Raw genomic sequence first — 23,096 nt, 5'->3', positions numbered from 1 at the left:
ACAGTTCAGGGTAACCTTTCTTCATTCCTGGAAAAACAACTTAAAGCAAAGGACAAAGGGTTACTGTGTTTGTTCCCCCCGTGTAAAAGGAAATAATAATTTTGATGGATTTGGTGGGACATTTTGGAGCCAAGTCAAACTGTGTGTGTGATTGTTTTGTAAAGGTGCTAGGACTTAATTTTCAGATCTGGAATAAGAACAGGTGGTGGCTGATGGCAGGAGTCACAATGGTTTCCATGACAACGGGACTGGGTCTTAGTCATCCTCCCATCCTCCACAAAACCTTCTGCAGCTTTTCTCATAAGGTGCTTATTAAATATTTGTTAAATGAATGAAGAATCACAGAATGATGTGTGTGCTTTGCAATTAAGGCTGCCGTTCTGTTGCTAGTTAAAAGCTTTTAAAGCAACAATAATGCCTGTATTTCCACATGATATTTTGCACAATTTGCAATATTAACTTAACCTGAAAATAAACTAGATTCTCATCCCTACTGAACAACCATTTCCCATAACTGTCCTCTATTGTGGAAGAAGTATCCAGATGTTTGGCTAAAAGAGCCTTAAAGGGGGGGTGGGCCTGCGCGGTGTTTGTGCTTCCACCTTAGCTAGAAACACTTGCTTTTTCCACGCTTTCGAGCCCCTCCCCCCTCGAACTCTCCGCAGCCGCCCACGCGCTGTCTGCAGCTTCCCCTCCCCCCGCGTCCCTCATCCCGCGCGGAGGCTGGAGTCTGCAGGCCCAGCCGAGAGCACAAAGAGCCTCGCCAGCCGGCGTACCGCGTTGCCCTTGGCAACCATTGAGCAGCGTCTCACTCTCCCTTGACCCTGCAATGAGAGAGTAAACAGGGCATCCATTGGCTGGCAGGGGAAAGCAGGCCAATCGGAGAAGAGGTTGTAGGGAGGCGGCTGAGCGGGGGTTGTGGGGGTAGGAAGCTAGGGTTAGAGGCTACCGGTGAGGCTAGAACCCCGAGCGTGGTCGGTTGGAGCAAATATGTCTGTCCGGAGGCACATTGGGAATCCTGAGGTGAGGGCCAGGTCCGGATCGGAGAATCGGAGGGGGGGGCGCGCCGGAAAAGGCTCCACGTGGGCGGGGAAGAGTAGCCAGCGACTTCCGCCGTCCGGAAGGCGGGAAGCGGCTGCGTGAGGAGGGGTCTGGAGGGGGAGGGAGGCGGGGCGGGTCTAGGGGGGGATGAAATGCCTGACCCTTATCCTGCGGCCACAGGCCACCATCCCGCACAGGCTCATTGTGTTTGTCGCCAAAAGGAGCGAAGTGCATGAAGACACAAGTCGCTTCCCTCAGAGGGCTTACAGTCTAAGAACGGCAGCTAAAAAAATAAGTAACATCAGGATGAAGCCTGAAACACTAAAGGAACCAAATCAAAGGAGCCATCATTTCTGATTATGGGGATACAGAAAGAGCAGGAATAAGCAGACTAAGCCAGTTGGAAAGGACGCAAAATATGACATAAATTTTACCCCCTCCTCGATTAAGACCTTTACATACTTGGCAGTTTCACACCCGGTTGCCCTCTGCATATGGGGTCATTTCGCAACAAATGTTTACTGGATTCCTACTGTGCAGGGGGGTGCTATAAATACAAAGAGAATCAGACAAGGCCTGTTTGTCCTTCATTAAGTTAAGTCTAGTGAGGAAGACTTATAAACAATTTGAGTTCAATGTGGTTGGAGAATAAGATGTTAGGAGAGCAGAGAAGAAAGCTAGGGCTCACCTGAGAGAATGAGAGAAAGGGCCTGGAGATGATCTGGTCTCAAATTACTAGGCAGATGAAGAAACATCCCAGGTAGAGAGGACAGCCGGAGCTAGAGAGGACAGCTGGAGCCAAGTTAAGGAGATGTGAAACACGCAGGTAGACAGCGCCTCATAGAGAGGCAGGAGTAAAGTCCGGAAGGGCCTTCTGTGCCTTGCAAGTGTAATAAACAGGAGTTGCAGCTTGTTTCATCTCATGATGGATGCCTATGAGCTTTGTTGAGAAAGTTGTAAGGTTGAGTTTAGGCTCTGCAGGGGAGTGCCATGATCCATTATAATGTCTACCATGGATGTAGGGGACGTAGGTGTGAAGAGTAACACTTTGACCAACGCCTGCTGACTGCTGGTCAGAATTTGAAAAGCTTTGTGGTTTTAAGCAGCCCAGTGCCATGAACAGTTGTGCATTTTAGGTGGTGGTTGTAACCACATTGAAGAGAAGGGATTTGAGGAGGCCAGGACTGGGGCTAGGGAGATTGGGGTTAGGTGGTGGTTATGATACAGACCTCAAGTAAGGCTGTGGAACTAGGGTCAGAAATACTTAGGGGATAAAATAATCATGACTTAATGATTAACTCTGAAAAATGAGAGTGTGATGGATGACTTTGAGCTTGGGCTACTCATTGGTGCTGATGTCATTAATGAGATTAGAAATATGGGAGAAAGAGGAGGAATAGTCTTAGGAGTGTAGGGGTAGAGGAGCAGGGATGTCCTCTATGGTTGCATATTTGTGCCCCGAATAAAGATGTTCAGCTTACTCTTTTGTTTTCATGGAGCACAACTGCCAGTTGTTTTCTTAAGAAAGATTGCATAAGAAATAAATATTTTAAATTTATGTCTACGACATTAGGCATATCTAAAAATTTTATTTTACCTTCATATTTATTTGCCTGAAAGCTTATTTCGGTATGGAATTCTTGGTTAGAAATCATCAGTCTTTTGAAAACATTGCAAGGTGGTCTCATAGCATTCACTTTTTGTTGTGGAAATGTTACACCATTCTGTTCCTTTGTATGCCACTTGAGTGTTCCTTTCTGGAAGCTTATAGAATCTTCTCTTTGTCACCAGCGTTACGATGTTTTACAAAGATATTTCTTGATAGATGTTTGTTCTCATTTTTTGGGGGGAGAGATACCAGAAACTCATCTTTCTATTCTGTAAACATTTAAAAAAATTGTTGTTGACTCTTGTCCTCCATTTTCTCCATCCTCTCTTTCTTGAATTCATTATTCTGATGTTGCTTCTATATGACTGGTTCCCTAATTTTCTTAAATTTTATCTCTTATTTTCCACATCTTTTGTTTTTTTGTTCTCTTTGGAAGATGTAACTTTATTCTCCAGTCTTTCTGTTGAGTTTTTAATTTCTGCCATCATGTTGTTAATTCTTAAGAACTCTGATTTGGACTCTAGTGTCCTTTTAAAAAAACCTTTATTTTTTAATAAATTCACCGGAAGTTTCCAAAATACTACAAAGTGACCCCATGTACCCTTTACCCAGTTTCCCTCAATGATTATATTTTATGTAAATATAGTACAATATGAAAAGCAGAATTTGACATTTGTATAACATGTGTGTAGTTTGGAGCTATTTTATCACATGTGTAGATTTAATATAATCAAGATTTGCATGAGTGTTGATTTACAATCAAGATAGAGAACTATTCCATCGCCACAAATTTCTCCCTCAAGCTACTCGTTGCTAGTCACACCCACTTTCCTCCTCACCATCCTAACCCCTGGCAACCATTAAATGGCCTCTTATTTCTGTAATTTTGAAAATGTTACATAAATGGAAATCGTACAGTTTGTGACCTTTTAAGACTGGCTTTTTTCACTCAAAATAGTATTATTAAGACACATTCATGTTGTTGCCTGTAGCAATAGTTCATTCGTTTTTATTGCTGATTAGCATTCTGTGGTATGGATGTATAGCAGTTTGTTTAACCATTAAACTGTTGTAGGATATTTTGGTTGTTTTCTGTTTGGTCAACAAACAGAGATATGAACTTTGGGGTACAGTTCTTTGTGTGGATGTTAATTTTCATTTCTCTGGCATAGATGCTCAAGAGTGCAGTTGCTGGGTGGTATGGTAAGCTTATATTAGGTGTGTTTCTTTTTAAAATATTTATGTGGCTGTGCAGGGTCTTTGTTGCGGCATGTGGGATGCAGGATCTTTTAGTTTCGGCATTCAAACTCCTAGTTGCAGTATGTGGAATCTAGTTCCCTGACCAAGGATCAAACCCTGCATTGGGAGCACAGAGTCTTAGCCACTGAACCACTGGGAAGTCCCATATATTAAGTTTTGTAAGAAACTGCCAAACCAGTTTTCCAGAGCGGGTATAGCATTTTGCATTCCCAGCCCTAGTGTATGAGAAATCCATTGTTTTTACATTCTTGGCAACATTGAGTATTACACGCATTTTTAAATTTTAGTTGTTTTAATAGGTGTGTAGTGATATCTCCTCATGGTTTTAATTTGCATTTTCCTAACTGATCCTGGGGCTTCCCAGATGGCTGAGTGGTAAAGAATGCACCTGCCAATGCAGGAGATGCAGGTTTGATCCCTGGATGGGGAAGATACCCTGAAGTAAGAATTGGCAACCCTCTCCAGTATTCTTGTCTGGGAAATCCCATGGACAGAGGAGTCTGGCAGACTACAGTCCATAGGGTTGGAAAAAGTTGGACACAACTTAGCGACTAAACAACAGTATTTTCACAGAGTTGTGCAGTCATCACAAAAATCAATTTCAGAGCATTTTCGTCACCCCCAAAAGAAATTTTGTAACCTCTAGCTATCAATCCTTAATCCTCTCCTGTCTGTTTCTCTCTGGCTTTGCCTGTTCTCTACATTTCATGTAAATTGAATTATGCAAAATGTCTTATGTGACTGGCATCTTTCATAATGTTTTAAAAGTTCATGCATGTTGTATTGTGCTTTGATATTTCATTCCTTTTTATTACTGAGTAATATTCCTTTGCATGGATATGCCACTTTTTTTATGCATTCTTTTATTGATGGACATTTTCGTTGTTTCCATTTTAGGGCTATTATGAATGATGCTACTATGTGTATTCATACAGGCATACTTTGTTTTATTGCGTTTAGTAGATACTTCATTTTCAGAAATTGAAGGTTTGTGTAATTCTGTATCAAGCAAGTCTTTTGGCATCATTTTCCCAACAGCCTTTGCTCACTTCGTGTCTCTGTGTCATATTTTGGCAATTATCACAATTATTTCAAACTGTTTATTAATGTTTGTTATGATGATCTGTGATCTTTGAGTTACTACTACAACTTGCTTAAAGCTCAGATGATGGTTAGCATATTTTAGCAAAAACGTATTTTTTAATTAAGATATATACATTTTAAAGACATAATTCTTTTGTACACTTAATGTTGTTGTTCAGTCGTGTCCGACTCTTTGCAACCCCATGGACTGTAGCCCTCCAGGCTCCTCTGTCCATGGAATTCTACAGGCAAGAATACTGGAGTGGGTAGTCATTCTCTTTTCCAGGAGATCTTCCCAACCCAGGGATTAAACCCAGTTTTCCTCCATTGTAGACAGATTCTGTACCATCTGAGCCACCAGGGAAGCCTGAAAGTAGAAGCCTAGTTGAGTTGCTGGAGAAAGTAAAGTTAGGGGCTAAATTTCAACATGAGTATGCATCAGTCACTTAATATCCCTCTTTGCAGTAACGATAGCCTTTCCCTGTGTCTGGAAACCACCCCGCCCCAAGTCCAGAAACCGTTTTCAAGAAATAACTCTATGGATAGATGCTGTGGTGGGGGAAGGGCAGTCACCCAGTGGCACAGAGGGAGAAGGTTTTGTAGATCCAGTAGCTTCTCATTCAGATTTCAACCAATTTTGCTTATTTCAGCCCTTTTACTTCTGGAGGTGCCTGGAGCTGTCAATTCGTGGACCTATTAAGAATTTTTCTTGGCTTTCGCTTCAATTATCTTGAGTCTATCAAGTAATTTTCACTTGTTGATGGGCTTCCTAGACTTCCGAAAACACATGTTATCATTTCTCCTACACTCTCTCTCTTTTGGAGGCTTTATGTCCTTAAAATAGTATGCTTTTAATGAGGTTTTTACTGAGGTTTTGGAAGGAAGTGCATTTGTTCAATATTCTATCTTCACCCAGTAGGTCATGATCTATAATCATGATCTATATAATTATTTGCTTGTCTATTTCTGGCACATCTACAAGAAGATAAGATAGGGATCTTGTCTGTACTGTGCCACTGCCTGGCACACAATTGTTCTTTAAATATTTGTAAAATGAGTAAATGAGTATATCTCAGCTGGGAGAAGAAGTCAAGGCTAAAGTTCACTATTTGGAAATTAGAAGCATGTAAATGGAATTAAAGCTAAATGGTCCACAGAGAACTTATAGATTAAGAAGATGGAATCCTAGGGAAGACAGTGTTTAAATGGCTAAGAGAAGGATCCATGAGTCATTGGAGAATCAGGAGAGAGAGCTATTATTGAAGTCAAGTGAAAACTGAAGACAGTGGGACTATATAACACTGTGCAGAAAGGTCATGTAAGTTAGAGGCTGAAAAGTAGCTGTTATATTTAGCAGTTAGGGAATCTCTGACATTGGCTAGCTCCTCCAGGAACCACAGTAGAATGATGCGGACAGGGGCCACATTGCAACGGATGGAAGAGTAAGATGCAGTTACTTAGTGTAAAAAAAACAAAAACCAAAACCAAGGAGCATAGCTAGAGGGACTTCCCTGGCAGGCCAGGGGTTAAGATTCTACACTTCAGCTGCAAGGTTCAATCCTGCATTCTGCACAGGTTCAATCCCTGGTCAGGGAATGAAGATCCCACATGCTGCACGGCACAGCCAAAAATAAATAAAACGAGGTTAGCTAGAAAGTAAAAAGGGTGAGATGGCGTTCCAATTATATGTTGGTTTGTCATGAGTTTTCTCAGTATTTAGTGGCTTAGAACAACAACAAACTGAAGAAGGTGGGATCATGACCTACTGGGTGAAGACAGCATGTTGAGCAAATGCACTTCCTTCCAAAACCTCAGTAAAAACCTCATTAAAAGGATACTATTTTAAGGACATAAAGCCCCCGAAAGAGAGAGAATGTGTAGGAGATGTGATAACTTGACATTATTATTGATCAAGTTCTAGAGGCTGACTAGGCTCAACTTGGCAATTACTTGGGCTCTCTCATGTGGTTTTGCAGACAGACAGAAACTGGGTCTAAAGTTATCGTGAAGGCTTTTTCACATCAGATTGCTGATATAGTCTGTTGCTGGAACCTCAGCTGGTGCTGTCAGCCAGACCACCTACAAATGACTTTTTCCATGTGACTTGGCCTTCCCTGTAGTGTGAGCTGGATCTCAAGAACAAGTGTCTCAAAAGAACCAGGTGGAAGTTGCATTATCTTTTATGATCCAGCCTCCGAAGTCCTGTGGCATCACCTCCATCAGTCACATGCCCATCCAGATTCAAGGGGAAAGAACATAGGCCCCCACCTCTCATTGGGAGGAGTGTCAGCATCACAGCGAAAGTGGGTTGGGAAATCCTGTTGTGGCCATCTTGAAAAATACAGTCTACCACAGGTGGTAGCTGCTGGCAGAGTAAGGGCTGCTGCACGTGCAACGTGGGTCAAGGCTGATGTTTTAGGTCAGCAGAATTGGACCAGATTAAAACTTCCATTAAAAAAAAAATCTCTTTTAAAATTGACACGTAGTGCCTTCATTTTATTGACTTTCTCTTTATGCAAATGAGATAAGTAGATAAATTCTGAACAAAATATGTAATGGAATTTTTTTTTTAGTGCTTAATTGTAAATCATACATTGTCATTTTAATGTGAACAACCTTGTGAATTTCATTTGAAAAGAAGTGGGAAGTCAGAAAAGCTTATTCATTTTTGAATGACCTGTGATTCAATCTCCCTCATTTTTTTTTAGTGATTTTCCTGCAGAAAAATCCCCACTGTTGACATCTCATTCTTCTCCCTTCTTCTCCAACATCCATGTATTCACAAATACATGGTCTTACCTTGCATGTAATAGTGATCTGCCAAAATACTCCTTTGATTGTGTGGCTCATATTTCAGTGTTTCTGGTATCTTCCATCATCTTCAGGGCTAGTCTAGACCCTCAGACCTTGCTATTATAAATTCACGGGTTTCCACCTGGTGCTTCTGTACCCATGTCCAACCTTACAACATAGGATTCTATATACCTGTGATTCTTAACCATTTGGTGATAAGACCCCTTTGAAAATCTGGTGAAAATCAAGGACCCTTCCCTAGAAAAATGTACATACACTCAAAGTTTTTGCATACAGATTCATGGGACTCATGGACCTCCTAAGTTCCATCCATGGACCCCATATTCAGAATCGCTGCCTGAATGAGGCTGTGCAGTAGAATAAGAGTTCAAGCTCTAGAGCCAGACTGTCCAGTTTAATTACAGGTTCTATCACTCTTAGCAGCTAACCTCAGAAAGTCACTCCACCTCTCTATTCCCGTTTCCTAATATGTAGAATGAGGGTAACAGTAATATCTCCTTTATTGGTTGTGAAGATTAAAGGAGATAATGGAGAGAAATGCTCAGCTGAGTGCCTGACAATACAGTTAAGTGCTCAGTAAATGTTAGCAGCGATTACCTTTATTGTTGTTGGGTCTTCTCCATCTAATAGAACAGTTTGCTGTTCTTTCAGCATGCTTTTGGGGCTTCCCAGGTGGTGCTAGTAGTAAAGAACCCACCTGCCAATGCAGAAGACATAAAAGACTAGGGTTTGATCCCTATGTCAGGAAGATCCCCTGGAGGAGGGCATTGCAATGCACTCCAGTATTCTTGCCTGGACAGTCCCACAGAAGTGCTTGGTGAGCCACAGTCCATAGGGTTGCAAAGAATCGGACACGACTGAAGTGACTTAGCACTCATGCAAACATGCTTCTAAAGTGTCCTTGCTATTATAATTTTTTCCACTTGGAATACTTTTTCCATTCCTATATACTAACAATGAAAAAACAGAAAGAGAAATTAAGGAAACAATACCATTCACCATTGCAACAAAAAGAATAAAATACTTAGGAGTATATCTACCTAAAGAAACAAAAGACCTATACATAGAAAACTATAAAACACTGATGAAAGAAATCAAAGAGGACACAAACAGATGGAGAAACATACCGTGTTCATGGATTGGAAGAATCAATATTGTCAAAATGGCTATTCTACCCAAAGCAATCTATAGATTCAATGCAATCCCTATCAAGCTACCAACGGTATTTTTCACAGAACTAGACCAAAGAATTTCACAATTTGTATGGAAATACAAAAAACCTCGAATAGCCAAAGTAATCTTGAGAAAGAAGAATGGAACTGGAGGAATCAACCTGCCTGACTTCAGACTCTACTACAAAGCCACAGTCATCAAGACAGTGTGGTACTGGCACAAAGACAGAAATATAGATCAATGGAACAGAATAGAAAGCCCAGAGATAAATCCACGAACCTATGGACACCTTATCTTTGACAAAGGAGGCAAGGATATACAATGGAAAAAAGACAACCTCTTCAACAAGTGGTGCTGGGAAAACTGGTCAACCACTTGTAAAAGAATGAAACTAGAACACTTTCTAACACCATACACAAAAATAAACTCAAAATGGATTAAAGATCTAAATGTAAGACCAGAAACTATAAAACTCCTAGAGGAGAACATAGGCAAAACACTCTCCGACATAAATCACAGCAAGATCCTCTATGACCCACCTCCCAGAATATTGGAAATAAAAGCAAAACTAAACAAATGGGACCTAATGAAACTTAAAAGCTTTTGCACTACAAAGGAAACTATAAGTAAGGTGAAGACAGCGCCTCAGATTGGGAGAAAATAATAGCAAATGAAGAAACAGACAAAGGATTAATCTCAAAAATATACAAGCAACTCCTGCAGCTCAATTCCAGAAAAATAAATGACCCAATCAAAAAATGGGCCAAAGAACTAAACAGACATTTCTCCAAAGAAGACATACAGATGGCTAACAAACACATGAAAAGATGCTCAACATCACTCATTATCAGAGAAATGCAAATCAAAACCACAATGAGGTACCATTACACGCCAGTCAGGATGGCTGCTATCCAAAAGTCTACAAGCAATAAATGCTGGAGAGGGTGTGGAGAAAAGGGAACCCTCTTACACTGTTGGTGGGAATGCAAACTAGTACAGCCACTATGGGGAACAGTGTGGAGATTCCTTAAAACACTGGAAATAGAACTGCCATATGACCCAGCAATCCCATTTCTGGGCATACACACTGAGGAAACCAGATCTGAAAGAGACACGTGCACCCCAATGTTCATCGCAGCACTGTTTATAATAGCCAGGACATGGAAGCAACCTAGATGCCCATCAGCAGATGAATGGATAAGGAAGCTGTGGTACATATACACCATGGAATATTACTCAGCCATTAAAAAGAATTCATTTGAACCAGTCCTAATGAGATGGATGAAGCTGGAGCCCATTATACAGAGTGAAGTAAGCCAGAAAGATAAAGAACATTACAGCATACTAACACATATATATGGAATTTAGAAAGATGGTAACGATAACCCTATATGCAAAACAGAAAAAGAGACACAGAAATACAGAACAGACTTTTGAACTCTGTGGGAGAAGGTGAGGGTGGGATGTTTCAAAAGAACAGCATGTATACTATCTATGGTGAAACAGATCACCAGCCCAGGTGGGATGCATGAGACAAGTGCTCGGGCCTGGTACACTGGGAAGACCCAGAGGAATCGGGTGGAGAGGGAGGTGGGAGGGGGGATCGGGATGGGGAATAAGTGTAATCTATGGCTGATTCATATCAATGTATGACAAAACCCACTGAAATGTTGTGAAGTAATTAGCCTCCAACTAATAAAATTTAAAAAAAAAAAAAAAAGAAAAGCCAAAAAAAAAGAATCAGCCTGCCAATAAAAAAAAAAAAATACTTTTTCCATCCCTTTCCCCCATCTTGTTATCCACAGAAGTTCAACCCTTGAAATACAGCTCCAGTACAGTTTCTTCCATGCAGTCTCCCTTATCATCCCCAGTGTGAGAGCTCTCTCTGGTCCAGGTTCCTCAAGCCCTTGACGTCAGTGCTGCCCACGGGGCACTAGCGCTCACACTGCATGTGGCTCAGGTCTCAGGACCATCTCCGTGCATCTGGCAGTACTTATTACTCTCACACTGGTGCAAGGCCCTGTACCAGGTACAGAGGTGGAGCCTGTGTCCCAAGTGCAGGCAGTGAGGGGTGTAAATGGTACAAAGTGCTGTGACAGTCTAGGCAGGGAAGAGATTTCTGTTTGACTGCACTCCCCAGAGGAGGAATCTTCCTGGAAGATGTGCTTGTGCTGGATCTTGAAAGCTGACTAGAAGTTAAAGAGCACAGATAGGCAGGTAGATGGGGAGGGTATTTTTTGTTTTTGTTTTTGACCCTCCCTAGAGAGGAAAAGAAACTAAAATGCTTACTCCTTGGAAGGAAACTTATGACCAACCTAGATAGCATATTAAAAAGCAGAGACATTACTTTGCCAACAAAGGTCCATTTGATCAAGGCTATGGTTTTTCCAGTGGTCATGTATGGGTGTGAGAGTTGGACTGTGAGGAAAGCTGAGCACCAAAAAATTGATGCTTTTGAACTGTGGTGTTGGAGAAGACTCTTGAGAGTCCCTTGGACTGCAAGGAGATCCAACCAGTCCATCCTAAAGGAGATCAGCCTGTGTGTTCATTGGAAGGACTGAGATTGAAGCTGAAAGTCCAATACTTTGGCCACCTCATGCGAAGAGTTGACTCATTGGAAAAGACCCTGATGCTGGGAGGGATTGGGGGCAGGAGGAGAAGGGGACGACAGAGGATGAGATGGCTGGATGGCATCACTGACTCAATGGGCAAGAGTTTGAGTAAACTCTGGGAGTTGGTGATGGACAGGGAGGCCTGGCGTGCTGCGATTCATGGGTTGCAGAGTCGGACACGATTGAGCAACTGAACTGAGAGATGTAAGCCCTCAAAGGGCCTCTGACACTTTTGGTTGCTTTCAAAGAGCCTGTGCTAATACCACAAACATGAACTTTCTCAACTTTCTCCCTCTTCCCTCCCATTGAACTTCATCATGACAACCTATCTTATTTCATTATTTATTGGCTGCACCACACGGCCTGTGGGATCCTTCCGCCCCCCCCCCAGCCCCCGCCCCGACCAGGGATCAAACCCACCCCCCTGCATTGAAAGCATGGAGTCTTAACCACTGGACCACCAGGGAAGTCCCCTTATTTCATTATCTTAAATATATTTCCAAAGCTGCACGTTCCGCCTGGGCTCTGGGCCTCATCTTCTCCTACTCCCTTGTTTTCATAACTGCTCGCCTCATTTTCAGCCTTTTATTCAGCCAATTTGCTTACAAACATCCTCGAACCTCTCCTTTCTTCAAACAACAAAAACTATTCCTTAGCAACTCTGAAGGGGAAAAAAAGAAAGACCCAACTGGCTACTATCCTCCCTTCTCATACACTTAACTTGCTTTTTTGCTTTTCTTGGTGTCAGTTTACCGTAACGGCATCCACCAGGGTCATCAACCACTGTTGGTTTGTTCAGTCCAAATTCACTTTTCTGTTTTATCTTCCTTGACCTTCATTCTTGTTCAGTTGTTCATATTTGACCTCCTGTTCTCTGACTTGACAGCATCAATCACTGTTGACCATTCCCTTCTTCCTGAAACTCTTCTTTAATTCTCATGACCCACTTTCTTCTGGCCTCTTACAAGTTTCACCCACAGTGGTTTTCTCCACCTGACCATAAACGTTGCAGATTTTTTCCCTCAGCCTGTACACTCTCCAGTGGTGATTCTGTCATTCCCATGGCTTCCCCTGTTGCCTGCATGCTGACAACCCCCAAATCTTGTTTTTTTCTAGTTCAGAAATCTCTCTTGATCTGCAGAGCCCCTAGATATCTAGTTTATCTAGATATCCAAAACTTCTGTTTTGGATAACCCACAGATACCTCATATTCAAAATGCCCCAAACAGAATACATGATGTTTTCCAATATATGCTTCCTCCTTAAGTCCTTTTTTAGGGGAATGGTATCGCTCTCCTTTGGGCTTGCCAGATGCTGCAGTGGAAAAGAATCTGCCTGCCACTGCAGGAGACACAAGAGACACAGGTTCAGTCCCTGAGTCGGGTAGGTCCTTTAGAGGAGGAAATGACAACACATTCCAGTATTCTTGCCTGGAAAATTCCATGGACAAAGGAGCCTGGCGGGCTACCGTCCATAGGTCACGAGGATCTGGACACGACTGAGCGACTGAACGACAGTGACAATCACTGCCCTTCCCCTGTTATACTGGTAGTTTTAAAGATTTTATATCTTAAAGACTTCTTAAAACTGTCTGCCTCTCAACTTTACTGCCACTTTCTTAGGGCCACAGGTTCTCTGAGCACAAGCTCTTACGTGATCCTTGTGCCTCCACTCTTGACTATGATCCTATTAGTTCTCCAGGGTGCTGCCAGAGTGATCTTCCTAAAATGGAAATAGGATCCCACCCCTTCTCCCTAAACCTTCTTCAGTTACTCCCATCATCAACACCACGGTTCCTCAATTTAAGCACGATCGACATTTGGAGCCGGCTAATTCTTTCTGGGGGTTGGGGGGGCTCCTCCTGTCATTGTAGGATATTTAACAGCATCCTTGGCCTCTACTTACTAGATGTTGGTGACTTACCACCACCCAGTCCAGACATTGACAAATATCCCTGTGAGTTGGGGGGAGCAAAATGGCCCCTTTTGATCTACAGGATCCACAGTGATCTACAGAATAAACTCTCGGTTTCTCAGCATGGGTACGAGGCCCTTTGTGCTCTGCTCCCGCCTGCTCCTCTAGCTCCACTTGACCCCATACTGCCCGTAGTCCTGCAGGCCTGACAGTTACCAGGAGCCCTGCAGCTCCCTCCCACTACTTGTTCAGCTTGACTAACTTCCTCAGCCCTCAGGTTTCAGCTCAGAAATCACCCCTCAGGAAGTAGTTCCAATCTTAACACACACCCCCTGCTTCCCTCTGCTTGTTCATCATGCAGTGTGACATCTGCTCGCTTGTCTCACTTCCCAGCATCAGTGAGAGCTGGATGGCAAGGACTGTGTTTTGTTACCTCTGTGTCCTCAGCATGGTAGCTTACTCCTAGTAGGCACCCAGTAAATGTCGACCGAATGAATGGTTGGTGCTCAATAAGCCTTTGTTGAATGAATGAATAGTCCTCCTTGAAACAGCTGCTTTTCTCAGCTCTTTCACTTTCCACCATTCCATCCTGTTTATGTAATTGAAAAAAAGAAGCTAGTTGGTCAGTAGGTCAAGAAACAGTCACCCTGAAAGCAAGGATTTTAAGGGAAAAAAAGTCTGGCAGTTCCATAAACTCTGTATTCTGCATATGATAGAACACAAAAGTTTTACGTTATGGTTGGTACCAGAAAGTCAGGAACAAGGATTTGGACCAAAATGGGAAAATGGGCAAGAAACACTACATTTTTGTCCTGTAGCATATGGATTTCTCATTAGTCTATGTAAGGGAAAACCGGGGGCGGGAAGGGCTCAGCCGTTGCAGCTGTCCACACTCTCTCCCCCCATCACTCTGCTGCCACCACACCTGGTCCCCAGAGACACCGTCACTTCTTAGCTATGTTGGCTGAGGTATGGACAAATCCCCCTGGTTCAGCAGAGACTGGCCTGGAATCTTTCAAAAGAAGCTTTGCTAGGAAACTAGTGGGAAAAACAAAAGTAAAAACAGGAAACAGTATATAGAAACTATAAAAATACAGAGTGTGAAGGGACGAAAGAAAGGGAAAGACAGAAAAAAGAAAATCCCTTAGCCTGAGATAACTAAATTCTAGTTTTAGCTTTCCTTGACTTAATTTAACATGCACATATTTTCCCTGGGTTTTTGTTGTTGTTTCTTTTATTGTTTTGTTTTGCCACAGTATTGTCTCCCTCTGGGGAACTTTTCAGTCTTTGAATATTTTCCATCTCTCGCTTAAGAATCTTCTCTGTCTTCATCTTAGAAGATGATAGAGTCACTTTTTCTTACCGACAACGGGGTTACTGATCAGATGGTGCTTTCCAACCTGTCTCTTAGGATAAAGAAGCTCAGGGCTTCCACCTCTTGAGTACCCATGCCAAGTGTCCGTGACAAAGGTTTTATGTGCCTGGGGTGAAATGAAAAACAGACAATATCAATGAGTTTTTTAATAACACTATAGAGCTGATCTTTTTATTCTAGGATTTTTTCTTTCTTTTTAATATTAAAATAGTAGATGGAAATTGTGAAGTTTTACTTTGTTTTTGTTTATGTCCTTGTCAAAATTAAATGTTGATAATTTTCTGTAGGTATCCCAATTTTTAAAAATTCTTCCTGGTTTTCAAAATCAAAAACTCTGACTAATAGATATTCTGTAAGACATATTTGCCCTATTTTTTAATGCTTTTTGAGTCATTTGAAAAGGTATTTTAATATGTAGATTTGTTTTTCAGTCCTCCCAACAGGGCATGCTGTAATTTAACTATGTTTTCAAGGGCAAATGATACAAGTTTTAAAATCCAATGTTCTCTTCTAAGAAATTAAATAGTTGCTGTAATATAATCCTCACAATAAAGGACAAAAACTGTATGGACCTAATAGAAGCAGACGATATTAAGAAAAGGTGGCATGAATACACAGAAGAACTATACAAAAAAGATCTTAATGATTCAGATAACCACAACAGTGTGATCACTCACCTAGAGCCAGTCATCTTGGAGTACAAAGTCAAGTGGGCCTTAGGAAGCATCACTGCAAACAAAGCTAGTGGAGGTGATGGAATTCCAACTGAGCTAAAAGATGATGCTGTTAAAGTGCTGCATTCAATATGCCAGCAAATTTGGAAAACTCACCAGTGGCCACAGAATTGGAAAAGGTCAGTTTTCATTCCAATCCCAAAGAAGGGCAATGCCAAAGAATGTTCAAACTACCACACAATTGCACTCATCTCACATGCTAGCAAAGCAATGCTCAAAATTCTCCAAGCTAGGCTTTAATAGTACATGAACCATGAACTTCCAGATGTTCAAGCTGGATTTAGAAAAGGCAGAGGAACCAGAGATCAAATTGCCAACATCTATTGGATCATCAAAAAAGCAACAGAATACCAGTAAAACATCTACTTCTGCTTCATTGACTATGTTAAAGCCACTGACTATGTGGATCACAACAAACTATGGAAAATTCTTAAAGAGACAGGAATTCCAGACCACCTTACCTACCTCCTGTGAAACCTGTATGCAGGTCAAGAAGCAACAGTTAGAACTGGATATGTAACAACAGACTGGTTCCAAATTGGGAAAAGAGTACATCAAGGCTATATATTGTCACCTTGCTTATTTAACTTATATGCAGAGTACATTATGAGAAATGTCAGGGTGGATGAAGCACAAGCTGGAATCAAGATTGCCGGGAGAAATATCCACAACCTCACATATGGAGATGACATCACCCTTATGGCAGAAGGTGAAGAGGAACTAAAGAGCCTCTTGATGAAAGTGAAAGAGGAGGGTGAAAAAGCTTAAAAGTCAGCATTCAAAAAATGAAGATCAGGGCATCCAGTCTCATCACTTCATGGCAAATAGATGGGGAAACAATGGAAACAGTGACAGACTTTATTTTCTTGGACTCCAAAATCAGTGCAGATGGTGATTGCAGCCATGAAAATAAAAGACACTTGCTCCTTGGAAGAAAAGCTATGACCAACCTAGACAGTGTATTAAAAAGCAGAGACATTACTTTGCCAACAAAGGTTCATCCAGTCAAAGCTATGGTTTTTCCAGTAGTCATGTATGGATTTGAAAGTTGGACCATAAAGAAGGCCAAGCACTGAAGAATTGATATTTTTGAACTGTGGTATTGGAAGAAGACTCTTGAGAGTCCCTTGGACTGCAAGGAGACTAACCTAAAGGAAATCTGTCCTGAATATTCATTGGAAGGACTGATGCTGGAGCCAAAGCACCAATACTTTGGCCACCTGATTCAAAGAGCCAACGCGTTAGAAAAGACCCTGATGCTGGGAAAGATTGAAGGTCGGAGGAGAAAGGGTGGTAAGAGGACAAGATGGTTGGATGGCATCACCAACTTGATGGACACAAGTTTGAGCAAGCTCCAGGAGATGGTGAAGGATAGGGAAGCCTGGCATGCTGCAGTCCATGGGGTCAGAAAGAATAGGACACAACTCAGCAACTGAACAGCAAACAACAAGATCCTCATTCTAGATATTTATTTATTGGTTGAATATCAGTAAATGTGCCCTCCATGTGCTAGGTCCTGGATAAAAACAAATTTGAGTGAGTTATCATTCCTACCCTCAAGGAAATCCTAGACTAGAAAAGAAGGTATAAACAATAGTGCAGGGTTCAGTCCTCTAGTAGCCAGGGAGAAAGTAGCTAATTTCACCCTGGACACCTTTATAGAGGAAGTGAAGTTTTACTCATGGACAAGTTGACAATTTGCTAAGACTGGAAACCTGAGTGAACCTGGTACATTTGGAGAACATTTGGGCAACTTCAACCCAGGAACATGTGGGAGAGAACAGAAAATGAAGCTAGAGAGGTATTACCCAGTTCTAATCTCAGGTTCCGCTGCTACCTGTCACTGAACATCTGCTTTTCTTTTTTCTTTTTGGAACATCTGCTTTTCATACTTATAGGCCAGAAAAAAAGCCTGAGCAAGAAAACTGTATTTTGTAATGTCTTTATTCATTAGCCTTCCCTCTTTCAATGGCTTTTGAAAATGCCACTGAAATTTAATATGGGTAAATGCCTTGTACTTGGATTCAGATTTACTACCAAAGCACAGGACAGGGGAGACCTGACAGCTTTTTACTGACCATAAACTTTCCCTGAGCCCATGATACGCCCCAGCTGCCGTGAGAGCAGATGCCATCACGGTGACATCTGTGAAGCTTCAACTCAAGGGGAGTTGAAGGAAAGACCTGCCAAACCGGGTCCTGACCTGGCAACATCTGGGCAGCGAGCTCAGGTCTGCGTGCCATTTTTTAGGGGTTGTATAGATAAAATCTAGAGGGCATCCAGAGAAGACAGCCTTCAAATCATCATCTAAAGGGGAAAATCAAAAAGGAGAAAAGAGCTGCCTTTAGTTATTTTAATGGCTTGCTTGAGGCAGGGTGGAATGGTTCATTCTAGGTTGTATCAGTGGACTGGGTGGAAATTAGATCAATTTTGGCTCAATGTCGGAAATCATTTTCAAGAGCTTTTTTCCTAATTGCACAGTGCTATGAGATTATTTTGACAAAATACGGAAATATTTTGACAGAACATGATAACCATCTTCACCTGTGGAGAAGCTGTAGTGAAGAGCCTTGTAGGACCTCTAGAGCTCCTTCCATCTTTAAATTCAATTAAATTTTAGAATTTGTTCTAATTGTTAAAGTATATTATCCCTTTCCCAACATTAACCCAATTATTTGTGAATTTTCTTATTTTTTAGTATCTAACCAGAAGGATACCACAAAACCCAAGGTATCAGCATGTCAAATCAAGACTAGACACTGGTGAGTAAAGATTAGCAAATTAAAACTTAAAAAAAAAATCTTAATAGCTGATTATTGACAAAAAGCAGTATGTCATGCCTGATACAAATCATAGCTAAAAGTTTCTCACTGTCTTGTCTGATATCGTTCTGAGTTCAGGACTTATGAAAGCTATTTTTCAGATTATCTTTGAAAACTCCATTCACATAATTGAGCTTACTATAAATTGCGAAACTGATTAAAAAAAATTGTTTAATAAGTTACAGGACTGAGGCTAATAAAAATATGAGGATGTCACCTCTATCTTGGAACACCTTTAAGTATGTTAAGCAATTTAAGTATATTGCTTAAAACTGGGAGCAGTTGATTATACTTTGTGCATGTTTGTTCAATTCCCTATTTGCAGAGTACAGCTACATGCAAAGTTCTGGGCTATGGGACATGTAAAGATGAGTGTGAACAGTTGATTATTGCAATCAAAGAGCTTAGATTCAAGTGGAGGCAGACAGACTTGAATGAGTAACTAAAATACCAGACAAAATTAAATTAGTGCTGCAATTCAGGTAAAATGAAATTTAAGAGTGCATTACTGCTTATTTCCATGCTGTTGACATTTTTCAGTGTCAGGATGAAAACCACTCCCCAAACCCCTGGTGGATTTGCAGTCTTGTGAGATTTTGGTTGGTTGTTTAGTTTTTTTCAACCTCTTAAAGTCTGCTGTGGAAAATCCATCCTGTTAAGATGGTTTTGCTAGTAGATTGGAGTACCACATGCCTTTAGCAATACAAAATTTTCTACCAATAACCTCAAAACAACTGAGAAAATAAACTGAGATGTTGACTGTTTAAATCTCATTCATTTTCTTTCTCTTTCTCCTAGTCTTCTTCAAAATTATCGTCTTCTGTTATGCATTTTCCCACATATAAAATAGACTTAAATGTTTTAAATGAGCCTGCTTTGCAGATACTATTTTTTGGGACCTTTCTTTCAAACATTTTTGTGCTATTCAGATATCTGTCCTTGTAAATATCCTGTTTTATGGGAGGAGGTAAAAAATGTTATCTCTGTCTTTGAGGAAGAGGAAATCTTAGTCCAGAGATTATGAGATTTACTTAAAGTTCAATAAAGGAGACAGAACTAGGATTGTGTGCAGGATAAAGAGGTCAACTTTGGAGACCTGGCCTGAGGTCCTGTGTACTGTGTCTTTGGCCACGCTATCCCAGTTATTTCCTCCAGCCTCATTTCTTCTACCACCAATGCCCTCAGCTTCTGCATCTCTACCTATCTCCCCATAATTGCAACTGTGAACCCACCCTTCTGGAAAAAGTTATTCTGAGAGGGAAGTACTTTTATTAAAAATACCATATTTTCTCTGAGAAGTACAGATAATGTTTTAAAGACTGCTTAATGCCTTCTTAAAATTAAAATTTGTAAGAGCTGAGATGTTTTTCAGCTATATAGATTTGTTTATAACATCATTTTTTTTTTTTCCTCCTGGAAATTGAATTGTGTTTTGTGAATGAAAACCTATTTCTTTCTCTTCAGTTCCTCAACTCATAACCAAAGTTTGACTCAATTATGATACCTGAAAATAATTCAGTTTTTTGGAAATTGAGATTTGTATATTCTTTTTATAATACAAAGTAATTACCTATATCCTTGTATATTCTGAGATTTTTTAATCTAGTGTTTTTGTTAATTAAACTTGTTAGTGTCAGTAGATAGTGTTAGTCACTAAGTTGTGTCCGACTCTTTGTGACCCCATGGACAGTAGCCCACCAGGCTCCTCTGTCCATTCTTGCCTGGAATTCTCCAGCAAGAATACTAGAGTGGGTTGCCCTTCCCTTCTCCAGGGGATCTTCCCAACCCAGGGGTTGAACCCAGGTCTCCTGCATTGCAGGTAGATTCTTTACCATCTGGGCTTTTGAGGTCATTGTTGATTCACATGGAATGGTAAGAAGTAAAACAGAGATTCCATGTACTTTACCTAGTTTCCTATAGTAACATCTTGCAAAACTATACTGCACTACCCCAACCAAGATACTGACATTGATAGATAGAGTCTGGATATAGAACTTTTTTTCCATGACCACAAAGATGCTTCATATTCACTTTCCACCCTCACCTGCTCCTTAACCCCTGGCTCCCACCAATCTGCTCTCCACTTCTATAATTTTGTCATTTCACAACTTCTATATAGATCAAATCATACAGTATATAACTTTGACTGGATTTTTCCCTCAGGAAGTTCTCTGGAGATTTAACCAGGTTGTTGCATGTATTAGTAGTTCATCCCTTTTTATTCCTGAGTGGTGGCTCAGATGGTAAAGAGTCTCTCTGCAGTGCAGAGAAGGCAATGGCACCCCACTCCAGTACTCTTGCCTGGAAAATCCCATGAACAGAGGAGCCTGGTAGGCTGCAGTCCATGGGGTCGCTAAGAGTTGGACACGACTGAGCAACTTCACTTTCACTTTTCACTTTCATGCATTGGAGAAGGAAATGGCAACCCACTCCAGTGTTCTTGCCTGGAGAATCCCAGGAACGGTGGAGCCTGGTGGGCTGCCGTCTACAGGCTCGCACAGAGTTGGACATGACTGAAGTGACTTAGCAGCAGCAGCTCCCTGCAGCGCAGGAGACCCAGGTTCGATCCCTGGGTTGGGAAGATCCCCTGGGGAAGGAAATGGCAACCCACTCCAGTATTCTTGCCTGGAAAATCCCATGGATGGAGGAGCCTGGTAGGTTACAGTCTGTGGGGTCGCAAAGAGTTGGACACGACTAAATGACATCACTTCTTAGGAATATTCCATAGTATGGATGCACCATGGGCTTCACAAGTGGCAGAGTGGTACAGAATCCGCCTGCCAATGCAGGAGATGCAAGAGACTCAGGTTCGATCTCCTGGAATAGGAAATGGCAACCCTCTCCAGTATTCTTGCCTGGGAAGTTCCATGGACAGAGGAGCCTGGTGGGCTACTATCCATGGGATCACAGAGAGTCGAAAGTTTAATCATTTTCCTATTGAAGGACAGTTGAATCGTTTCCCCTTTTTGACTGTTACAAGTAAATGTGCTATAAACATTTGTATACAGATTTTTGTGTGAAAATAAGCCTTCATTTCTCTGGGATTAGTGCCCAGAAGTGCAGTTACTAGGTTGTTTGGCAGTTGCATTTGTAGTGTTTTAAGAAACTGCCGAACTGTTTTCCAGAGTGACTGGACCGTTTTACACTCCCATCAGCAGTGTGATCCAGTTTCTCCATGTCCTTAGCATTTGGTGGTGTTGCCATTTTTAATTTTAGTCATTCTGATAGATGTGTGGTAACATATCATTGCCCTTGTGTTTTGCATTTCTCTAATGACTTATGATGTTGAATATCTCTTTGTGTGCTTATTTGCCATCTGTATATCTGTATTTCATCTTCACTGAAATGTTTGTTTTTTGCCCATGTTCTAATTGGATTGCTTGCTTTTTAGTTGTTGAGTTTTGAGTGTTCTTTATATATCCTAGCTACTAGTCCTTTGTTGGATACATGGTTTGCAAATAGTTTCTGCCAGTCTGTAGCCTGTCTTTTTATCCTCCTAACAGGGTCTTTCAAAGAGCAAAAGTTTTTAATCTGGGTAAAATCCAGGATATCAGTATTTCCTTTTATGGATCCTGCTTTTGTTGTCCAGCCTAAGAATGCTTTGCCTAACCTAGATCCCAAAGATTTTCTATCATAATTTTTTCTAAAAGTTACGTATTTTAGGTTTATATGTAAGTCCATGATACATTTTGAGGTAATTTCTGTATAAGATGTGCAACTTAAGGGGGGATCGGGATGGGGAATACGTGTAAATCTATGGCTGATTCATATCAATGTAAGACAAAACCCACTGAAATGTTGTGAAGTAATTAGCCTCCAACTAATAAAAAATTAAAAAAAAAAAAAAGATGTGCAACTTAGATTGAGATTAACTTTTGCTTGTGGATGTCCAATTTATCTAGCACCATTTGTTTAAAAGGTTGCATTTCTTCCATTGAATTGTATGTTCACCTTTGTTGAAAACCAGTAGGCATATTTATGTGGATCTATTTCTGGTTTCTGTATTCTGTTCCATTGATTTCTGTGTCCATCCCTCTGCCAGTACCACAGTCTTGATTACCGTAGCTGTATATAGTAAATTGGATATTGGTTAGATGGATTATTCCCACTTTATTTTTCTTTACAAAATTACTTTAGCTACTCTAATTCCTTTGCCTTTCCATGTAAACTGTAGAATAATCTTATTTACACTTTAAAAATATTGCTATACATTTGATAGGAATTTACTCAACCTGTCTTATCAATTTGGGGAAAATTGACACGTTACTATGTTGAGTCTTACATTCCATTAATATGCTATTTCTCTCCATATACTTCACTCTTTGTTTCTTTCATCAGCATTGTACAGTTTTCAGCATATAAATCCTATACATTTTTTTTGGATTTACAGATAAATATTTCTCTTTTTCTGGGCAATTTTAAATGGTATTGTATTTTTAAATTTCAGCGTCCCATGTTTTCATTGCTAGCATATAGAAGTACAGCTTAATTTTGTGTATTTAACTTGTATCCAGAGACATTGCTAAAAGTACTTATTAGGTAAGGGAGGAGTTTTTGGTAGACTTCTTGGGCTTTTCTATGTAGACAATCACGTCATCTAAAAAAAGAAAGTTTTATTTTTCCTTTCCAGTCTACATGTGTTTATTTCCTTTTATTGTC

At 40.9% G+C, this 23,096-nt stretch overlaps 1 protein-coding gene across 2 annotated transcripts in view; it reads left to right on the top strand.

Moving 5' to 3' along the window:
* The first annotated feature begins 900 nt into the window (after window positions 1–900).
* CEP41 (centrosomal protein 41) overlaps window positions 901–23,096 on the top strand; it is a 50,042-nt gene continuing 27,846 nt past the window's right edge. Inside the window, exons 1-2 of one of the 2 annotated variants that reach the window (XM_043463724.1) lie at window positions 901–1,023; window positions 18,314–18,377. In XM_043463724.1, coding sequence (XP_043319659.1) covers window positions 991–1,023; window positions 18,314–18,377 — 97 coding nt within the window. In that variant the 5' untranslated portion in view covers window positions 901–990. The remainder of the gene's footprint in view (window positions 1,024–18,313; window positions 18,378–23,096) is intronic. The other variant, XM_043463726.1, reaches the window with a different exon arrangement.

Source organism: Cervus canadensis, chromosome 3 (genome assembly GCF_019320065.1).
Source record: "Cervus canadensis isolate Bull #8, Minnesota chromosome 3, ASM1932006v1, whole genome shotgun sequence".
Classification (NCBI taxonomy): Eukaryota; Metazoa; Chordata; class Mammalia; order Artiodactyla; family Cervidae; genus Cervus; species Cervus canadensis.
Note: the sequence above shows the minus strand (reverse complement) of the source record. Positions and strands in the feature narration are given on the sequence as shown.